Source organism: Carassius auratus, chromosome 43 (genome assembly GCF_003368295.1).
Source record: "Carassius auratus strain Wakin chromosome 43, ASM336829v1, whole genome shotgun sequence".
NCBI lineage: Eukaryota > Metazoa > Chordata > Actinopteri > Cypriniformes > Cyprinidae > Carassius > Carassius auratus.
In genome coordinates this window covers 14,099,700-14,109,841 of record NC_039285.1, presented here as the reverse complement: position 1 = coordinate 14,109,841, position 10,142 = coordinate 14,099,700, and the positions used below count along the sequence as shown (strand labels likewise).

Sequence of the window (10,142 nt, the reverse complement as noted above, 5' to 3'; positions counted from 1 at the left end):
AGAATTCCTGTATGTGTCTAAGGGCCTGAAGATTATTGGCATCCAGTATGGTTTTCCTGCCTTCACCCTTAATCACAGAGAATGTTCCAGATTCTCTGAATCTTTGGATGATATTATGCACTGTAGATGATGATAATTTCAAACTCTTTGCAATTTTTGTCTGAAAAACTCCTTTTTGAAATTGCTCCACTATTTTTTGCCATAGCATTGGGTGAATTGGTGATCCTCTTCCCTTCTTGACTTCTGAGAGACACTGCCACTCTGAGAGACTCTTTTTATACCCAATCATGTTGCCAACTGACCTAATAAGTTACAAATGTGTCCTCCAGCTGTTCCTTATATGTACATTTAACTTTTCCGGTCTCTTATTGCTATCTCAATTCAATTCAATTCAAGTTTATTTGTATAGTGCTTTTTACAATACAAATCGTTATAAAGCAACTTTACAGAAAATTATGTTTCTACAATATTTAGTAGTAGCTAGTAGTTTGTGCATGTTTGACAGGATTTTAGAAAAAAAAAATAATAATAATAATACAAGACGTAGTCAGCTAGACGATGAACTATCAATATTATTAATTAATAGTTATTATATGATGCAGTCACACATGTAGCAATAATTGCTAGTTCTGTTGATTCAAGGTTAGCATCATCTGGGGTCCTCTGAGGGTCAGCATCATCTCTTCTCAGGTGTTTTGGATCCAGACTGGAGCTTGTGTAAATCCTAGTTACCACGGGATGTAAATTAAAAACACATCTCTTTCATCTCTAGAGATGTGTTTTTAATCTAGATTTAAACAGAGAGAGTCTGTCTGAACCCCGAACATTATCAGGAAGGCTATTCCAGAGTTCGGGAGCCAAATGTGAGAAAGCTCTACCTCCTTTAGTGGACTTTGCTATCCTAAGAACTACCAAAAGTCCAGCGTTTTGTGACCTTAGGGTGCGTGATGGGTTGTAGCGTGGTAGAAGGCTAGTTAGGTATGCAGGAGCTAAACCATTTAGGGCCTTAAAGGTAAGTAATGTTAATTTGTAACTGATACGGAACTTAATAGTTAGCCAGTGCAGAGACTGTAAAATTGGGGTAATATGATCATATTTTCTTGACATTGTAAGGACTCTAGCTGCTGCATTTTGGACTATCTGTAGCTTGTTTATTGACGAAGCAGGACAACCACCTAGAATTGCATTACAATAGTCCAGTCTAGAGGTCATAAATGCATGAACTAGCTTTTCTGCATCAGAAACAGATAACATGTTTCGTAGCTTGGCAATTTTTCTAAGATGGAAGAATGCAGTTTTTGTAACTTGGAAATATGATTTTCAAAAGACAAATTGCTGTCTAATATAACACCCAGATTTCTGACTGTAGAGGAAGTAACAATACATCCATCTAGTTGCAGATTGTAATCTACAAGATTCTGTGTAGTGTTTTTTGGTCCAAATAATTAATATCTCTGTCTTTTGGGAATTTAATTGGAGAAAATGATTTGTCATCCAATCTTTTACATTTTTAACACACTCTGTTAGCTTAGATAATTGGGAAGTTTCATCTGGTCTCGTTGAGATATATAGCTGAGTATCATCAGCATAACAGTGGAAGCTAATTCCATATTTTCTAATAATATTACCAAGGGGCAACATGTATATTGAAAATCGAAGGGGACCTAGGACGGATCCTTGTGGCACTCCATATTTTACTGATGATAAATTAGATGACACCCCATTTAAGTAAACAAAATGCTAGCGATCGGACAGATAGGATCTAAACCATCTTAGAGCCTGCCCTTGAATACCTTAATAGTTTTGTAATCTATCTATGAGTATGTCATGATCTATGGTGTCGAACGCAGCACTATGATCAAGTAAGACTAGAAATGAGATGCAGCCTTGATCTGATGCAAGGAGCAGGTCATTTGTAATTTTAACAAGTGCAGTTTCTGTGCTATGGTGGGGCCTAAAACCTGACTGAAATTCTTCATACAGATCATTTTTATGCAGGAAGGAGCAGGTCATTTGTAATTTTAACAAGTGCAGTTTCTGTGCTATGGTGGGGCCTAAAACCTGACTGAAATTCTTCATACAGATCATTTTTATGCAGGAAGGTGCTCAATTGAGCAGACACAACTTTTTTCTAAAATTTTAGACATAAATGGAAGATTTGAAATAGGCCTATAATTTGCCAGTACACTAGGATCTAGTTTTGGTTTCTTAATAAGAAGCTTGATAACCGCCAGCTTGAATGGTTTTGGGACATGACCTAAAGATAACGACGAGTTAATGATATTGAGAAGCGGTTCTTCGGCTACAGGTAACAGCTCTTTTAGTAATTTAGTAGGTACAGGATCTAATAAACATGTTGTTGGTTTAGATACAGTGATAAGTTTATTTAGCTCTTCCTGTCCTAGATTGTTTTGGTTATTTTCAATGAGTTTGTGTATATGCTCTGCCCTAGCAGTTTTTAGAGCCTGTCTATAGGTGGACATACTGTTTTTCCATGCAATTCTAAAAACTTCTAAGTTAGTTTTTCTCCATTTGCGTTCAAGACTAGGAGTTACTTTCTTGAGAGAGTGAGTATTACTGTTATACCATGGTACAGTATGTTTTTCTCTAACCTTTTTCAATTTGATGGGGGCAACAGCTTCTAATGTATTAGAGAAAATAGTGCCCATGTTGTCAGTAATTTCGTCTAATTCATGTGTATTTTTGGGTTTAAATAGCAGTTGAGATAGATCAGGCAGGTTATTTGCGAATCTTTCTTTGGTGGCTGGAACAATAGTTCTGCCCAGACGGTATCGCTGAGACATATAGTTAATATCAGTTATACGCAGCATGCACGATACAAGGAAATGGTCTGTAATATCATCACTTTGAGGTACAATATCTATAGCAGTAAGATCGATTCCATGTGATATAATTAAATCTAGTGTATGATTAAAACGATAAGTGGGCCCGGTTACATTTTGCTTGACTCCAAAGGACTTTATTAGGTCAGTAAACGCAAGTCCTAATGTATCATTTGCATTATCAACGTGAATATTAAAATCTCCCATGATTAGCGCCTTATCAACTGTAACTAGAAGGTCTGAGAGGAAATCTTCAAATTCTTTTAGGAATTCTGTATACGGCCCTGGTGGTCTATACACAGTAGCCAGAGCAAGAGATACATTAGTTTTCTTTTGCATGTCTGACAGTGTAACATTTAGCAGAAGTATTTCAAAAGAGTTAAACCTGTATCCTGTTTTCTGGGTAACATTGAGAATATCACTATATATTGTTGCAACACCTCCGCCATGACCAGTCTGACGGGGCTCATGCTTATAACAGTAGTTTGGTGGAGTAGACTCATTTAGACCAAAATAATCATTTGGTTTTAGCCAGGTTTCAGTCAAGCAGAGTACATCAAAACTATTATCTGTGATAATTTCATTTACAATAACTGCTTTTGGTGTGAGTGATCTAATATTTATGAGCCCAAACTTTAAAGATTGTTTTTGTTCATTTACTTTACATTTTTCTGGTTTAATTACGATAAGATTTTTTCTAGATCCTAAATTATATTTTGACCTCACTATTCGGGGAACAGACACAGTCTTAATAGTTTTTACAGCGCAAGTACTTTTATCATTTAAGCGGGTGGAACAAAACTCATCATAATAGTTATCTGAGAATTGTCTTACTAGTCACAAGGAGCGGAGTGTCCTGGAGATGTTGTCAGAGAGCAGCTCCGCTCCGATTCTGCTGGGGTGTAATCCATCAGCGCGAAACAGCCTAGGACACTCCCAGAAAAGATTCCAGTTATTAACAAATAGCAGTTTCTGTTCTTTACACCATGACAACAACCATTCATTTAAAGCAAAAAGTCTACTGAACCTTTCGTGTCCTTGTCGATATGTGGGCAGTGGTCCTGACACGACAATCGTCGCCGCTGGCGTCGTGCTGCGAACCGTCTTGATCAGGCTGCTGAAGTCCCTGTTCAGCGTCTCCGCCTGCCGCAGCGTGGTGTCGCTAACCCCGGCGTAAAGCACGACCACTCTGAGGTTCTCGTCGGCCTTCAGGATCGCGGGTATCAGCGCAGAAACATCGAGAACATGAGCACCAGGCAAACAATGAGTGTTCACTTTACCTTCGGCTAACGTAGCACTTACGTGTCGGACGATGGAGTCTCTGATGATCACAGCGTCGCGTCCTGTCTCGTGGAGGGGAGCAAAGCGGTTCTGGATGGAGATCTCGAAGGCAGCAGGGGGAGAAGTCGTCGCCCGGGACCCGGCTCGCGTCCTCCGCTGTGGATGCACCCAGGGTCCGTGGTGTCCCAGCGTCGCAGTGAAGGACATCTGGGAAGATCGCGACCTGGGTGCACCGGGCCTGTGCAGAGAAACACACGGAGTAGACGTGGTGGGACTGTTAACAGCACGCTGTATACTTACCCCGGACTCATGGGTGTCAGCCCGGGATGATTCCAGCGTGGCTCTCCGCTCTCTTAGCTGGGCCTGCCTTACCACCAGCTCGCAAATCTGCTTCCCCACGGCCTCGAGCTCGAGCTGCACTGAGTGGAGACATTCATCCGCCATTAAAGCAAGTAACAGTGAGTACAGCAGTGGTAATGTGTGTGAATAGAGTATTAGCAATGTAAGCGCAGTTAGCAGCAACCACGCTTGCTGATGCTAACAGGCTAAAAGCTAATAGCGGACCCTGGAGATCAAAATAAAACTAGTGATAGCGAGGCGCTCTGATTGTTTTTGTTGTTGAATACAATAGAGGATATATTCACACATTATATAAACGGAAACGATGATGTATAAAATTGATTTTTAAGTTAAAAATAGTCAATGAAATGAATATAGTGACGGAGCTCAAATGCAGTACAGCCGCCAACAACAAACAGGAAGTGACGTATATCAGTCCCAACTTTTTTGGAATGTGTAGCTTCCATGAAATCCAAAATGAGCAAATATTTGGCATGACATTTCAAAATGTCTCACTTTCAACATCTGATATGTTATCTATATTCTATTGTGAATAAAATGTAAGTTTATGAGATTTGTAAATTATTCCATTCCTTTTCTACTCACAAATTGTACAGTGTCCCAACTTTTTTGGAATCGGTTTTGTAAATAACTAGGCCTATTTGATTTTCATGCATATAGCTTCTGATAAAGTATTATAATTTTGAAAATCGATATGATCCGGTTGTGTATACAAGGTGTCGAATTGGTCATACAAGACTCACTCATTCTTATCTATTGAAAGGGGAAGAGAAACCAGTCTGTTAAAGGTGTAAAAAAATATTTTGAGTATAAAACACATTTTAATGGAATGTCCAATTTTAAGTAATTTTTGATCCAGAAAATATATTAATGGAGATTTTTTTAAATAATTATCCTAAAGGATTTAACTTTTTTTTTTTTAAAGGTCATGGATTTAAACCATTTAGTTTAATCACAGTTCTATATTGTGCTTTAATTGGTACGCACTTGCTCACGCATACACACACACCACTCGCACACAGAAATCTCGCGCTGTGCAAAAAGTAACATTCAGAAGCTCATAAACTTGTTGTCAGAGCTGCCACACTACTTTTCTAAATTAATACTGAATCGCTACATAATTTTTCTCAGCAAGAAGTGGGGTAAAATCGGGTGAGCATGATTTCACCAAGTACAACATGTTCCTGGATCAACATTCCAATTAACCAATCAGAATTTAGGGATATCTTTTCAGGAAATATCTGTTTTTGGCTTATGATCAGGGTTAGGTTCTTCTACACACTTGTTATTGAATTATCATAGGAATAAATTATGGGTACTGTTAGGTTTTGGGGTAGGGATTAAGTTTATTCTATATCTTCAGCATACAACATTTGCATCACTGGATTTAGCTGTCAGTCATTTAACATTTCTATCATAAATAGTATCGTTAAAAGTTGACTAATATTAAATTATTTTTTCTTTTTTTCTTACCTCGTTCTGTTTAAGATAAAACTGACTCTTTGCTCTCTCTGTCAAGGTTCAAGATTTAAGATTTTTATTCATCACATACACGATTATATAGAGCATATATAACCAGCACTGAAATGTGAGTCAGGTCCACTCCATGGGCAGTTCAATTATTAAAGATTACAACATAGATGAAAATATACATAAATATAGGTATAAAAGAATGAAATAAAAGTAAACAATAAAAATGTAAGAATAAAATATAAAAAGACCTATACTGTAGAATTAAATATACACTAGAAAATAATGTGCTTGAAAGTACACTGTACTCTTAAATATTAAGATACACAAGAATGTGCAAGAGGCGAATGTGCAAACAGGTTGTGACACTGTCAGTGTGTCAGTGTGAGGTAGAGAATGATGAATATCTTACTGATTAAGTGATTATTAAGTGGAGACATGAAGATGTTACATTTTTTTCAGTCACTTTGGTGCATTTCTCAAATCAGAAATGAAATTTCTCCACATCAATTAGTCATTTATACACATCATAAAACCAGTTTCTCATTCTTTTGAACAAGTTGCGATTGCCTTTGTACATTCATGCAATTGATTACGCACATCTATCTGCGGTTTCCTACATTATCTGTTGCTAATGTCATGGTGCTCAAAATGTATTATACAGTTTCTGTGCAGTAGTTTTACCCCTCAAAACATCTAGTCTCTAATTCATCGTATAAATCATTAAATGTAAAATTATTATTAGACTTTTTGTCAATTTGGCATGAATTGTGCAAGTAAATCTTTACTAAAGAAGAGAATGTAGATGATAAACCACTGATAAACAATTTCTCTGAAATAGCTCAAAGGTTCATCTTATGAATCTTCAGTTGGAAAGCTTATACTGTATAGACAGAGGATATCTGAAAATTGACTTATTTTCATCTTTGTGCCCATATTTATTTTTCCTTTTCTATATCAAAATTGCATTGTAAAGTTTTTTTTTTTTTTGGGTCAGACCACTAGTAAAAGTGTAACTGGGAATTCTATCCAGTCTCTTTCAATCATTATCCCGCATACAGTAATGTGTAAATTTGTACTTTAGAAATGGATATATGGCATACATAAGCATGTGTAATACTGTTCAATACAGCAACTATCATCCAAAATGTTGCCATAGTTTACATCAGAACATCCCTCCAGTGTACACTGTTATATTGACAACATGACTAAGCAATTTGACTGTCTTATCCGTAAACTATGACACAAGGACTTGTCATTCTGATGGCACTGACATGTTCATTGACACATATATTTATTTTTGAGAGATGAACTAAGGATTTTGAACAAGAGATTGGCTTTTGCAGGTAATCCATTGTGTTTTGCTATTTGTACGAGTTGTTTTGAGAAATGCACTTACTGTTTTGCAAAACTCAAGGATGATTCGAGAAATGTACCAAAGAGACTGAGAAAAACTGTAAGAGACTGAGTTTGAGTTTATGAGCCTGATGCCCTGGGGGAAGAAACTCCTCCTGAGTCTCTCAGTTTTTGCCAACAGGCTACAGAAGGGCGTACAAGATGGCAGCAAATTGAAAAGATGGTTACTGGGGTGAATGGAGTCCTTGATGATTTTTACAGCTCTGCTTTTGCAGTGTTTGAGGTAGATATCCTGCAGAGAGGGGAGAGCATACCCTGAGATGCCCTTATTTAAGCACACAACTCTCTGCAGGGCTTTGCAGTCTTGACTGAAGCTGTTCCCATACCACACGGCTATACATTGAGTCAATACACTTTCTATGGCCCCTGAATAGGAAGTTTTCAGGATTGCTGGTGAGACATTCAGAGCGAGACAATTGTCCTGGCACCATGATGTTAGTTTCTCTACCTCATCCAAGTATGCGGTCTCATTATTGTTGTGCATTAGGCCCAGAACCACAGTATCATCAGCAAATTTGATTATAGATGTGGAGCAACAGTCATGTGTGTAGAGAGAGTAGAGCAGGGGACTCAGCACACACCCCTGTGGGGCTCCTACGTTCAGGGTGATGGAGTTGGTGGTGAACTAGTCTACTTTCACAACTTGTATAATCTCTACCAGTCAGGCATTTTCTCTGTCGGGTAAAATATCAGTCACTCATTCAGTCTTTTTGTGTTGGTGGGTTTCCAGGTTGCCACACTTGCAATGGACAGCACTCTGTTGAAATACAGCGCAAAGGACTATTTCTTTAAGGCTGCTCTCTGTCACTTCTGTGTGGACATGCTGAATGCTAAGGTATGAACCACATCTTTAAAGAAGCTGATGGAAAACAGCTGTCGTTTGCAGTTCCCTTTCAAATTCCTTGTCCTGGATGCCATCCTTATAGCTTGCTGTCCAGAAGTATGAGGAAATGTTTCCAGCCTTTTCAGATTCACGTGAATGCAAATTGGTGAAGGTAAGGCTGGATCTCAGCACAAAAAATGATCACAGCAACAACAACAACAACAAAAACATTAAATGTGTTCTACATTTTGAACATTTCATTGCTTATACTGAGGATTTGAACCCCTAACCCTAGGTGTTTTGTTTAAATGTAGAATTTATTTGATTCTTTATTTACTCTGTTAATTTATTCCTATTTATGAATATGTTTAAAAATTTTTTAAAGTATTCCATACAACTTCATGGCTTATCAAAGGTTTTTATAATAGTGTAAAATATAATTTTTACAATAGTAATTTTTAGTATTTTTAGCTTGTAAAAACATGTTATTTTCCTCAATCTTGAGGTGAATCATTAAAGGTACACTTTGTAAGATATTTGCAGTAAAATATCCAAAAAACCTAGGCTTAACCCTAGGCTAGTGTTATATATTTTGTCCAGCTAATTACTAACAATATCTCTAATGTTTTCAACTACTTGTAAATCATGAGAAAATTCCTATTCTAAAAAGTGACACGGGGCAGTACAGTCGCCTGTCAATGATGTTAGTTACCCTTTGTTACTGCCTTTACCGACGTAGAAACCACATGACAACAGTTTCGTGGACAAATGCGGAAGTAGCTTTGTGACAAACTTCAACAAGAAAGAGATGCCTATCTCGCTTGTGTTTTACTCGACAGGTGAGTTGTTTTGATTCGTATCTTTACAGAAAACGTATGCTATTATAACGATCAACAATATTAGTATCATGAGGCATACACGCCAAATTTGGGGCATCGCGTTTCCAGACCTGTGCGAGGACGCATCTGATCCATAGTCTGATCGCGTCTTTGCATTATGTAATCTACTCACGCAAATCGTTGAACTTGTGTTAAATCCATGATTTATCTTTCCGTCTGATTGATGGCCATCAGCGGTTGGGTAGAAGACAACAAATCCCATCATTCCACGCTCCTCCTTAGCATCATGAAACCACGCGATTGTTTTGGAAGTGCGTCCTCTAGTGGCAGTTCCTACAACCTGTACCTTTAATTGACAAAGCAAACCAGTTTTACACTAAACCAGTTTTGTAAACTTTGCCCTGAAGGCATGCTTCTAGATTGGCTTTTTGTAATTTTGAATTCAGTAAAAAAGATGATACCTGCTGAGAGTGTTTATTCTCATTTGTCTAAAATAATCATGTCAGTAAAGTAAAAGAATTGTGAACAAACCATTCTGTCTGTGGAGTGTGTTGGGTAACAGCAACACACTGTGGTTCTGACCGAGGGATGATGGATGGATATATGTTTAAAATGAGCCTGTTTCATTTTTTTTTACAGAAACTTTTAGATGCCTTTGAGGAACAGAACGTGGATGCCTATACTGATGCTGTAAGACAAGCACTTGCTTGCCCTATCTGTTGCTTATAAAATCTCTTAAACAATATTCATGTCACTGGAAGCATAGTTTCACCATAGCTTCCTAGTTTCACTAAAAACGTGTTAAGCAACTTACATGAAATGCCTGTCACATAAGACAAGCTCTTTCTCTTTCAGGTAAAGGAGTATGATACCATCTCACGACTGGATCAGTGGCTCACCACCATGCTGCTTCGTATCAAGAAAGCCTTACAAGATGATGAAAGTGACCTTTCGCTAAGATCCTCTTCCTCACCTGTGCCCCCTTTGCCACTTGGCTATCGCCATCTCGCTCCCTTTTACAACCAACTCAGCTCTCAGTGCCTTAACGTCCTTGCTTTACCTCTCTCTTTCTATGACACGGCCGTACCGCCAAACCTCAGAGAACACTAA

The 10,142-nt window shown here is 38.0% G+C and overlaps 1 protein-coding gene across 1 annotated transcript; it reads left to right on the top strand.

Annotated features, from left to right (window-relative positions):
- The first annotated feature begins 8,115 nt into the window (after nucleotides 1-8,115).
- Nucleotides 8,116-10,142, top strand: LOC113061239 (alpha-soluble NSF attachment protein-like). The gene is made up of 4 exons (XM_026230276.1): nucleotides 8,116-8,205; nucleotides 8,297-8,365; nucleotides 9,672-9,722; nucleotides 9,888-10,142. Exons 1-4 carry the CDS (start codon nucleotides 8,116-8,118, stop codon nucleotides 10,140-10,142), a joined length of 465 nt encoding a protein of 154 aa, XP_026086061.1.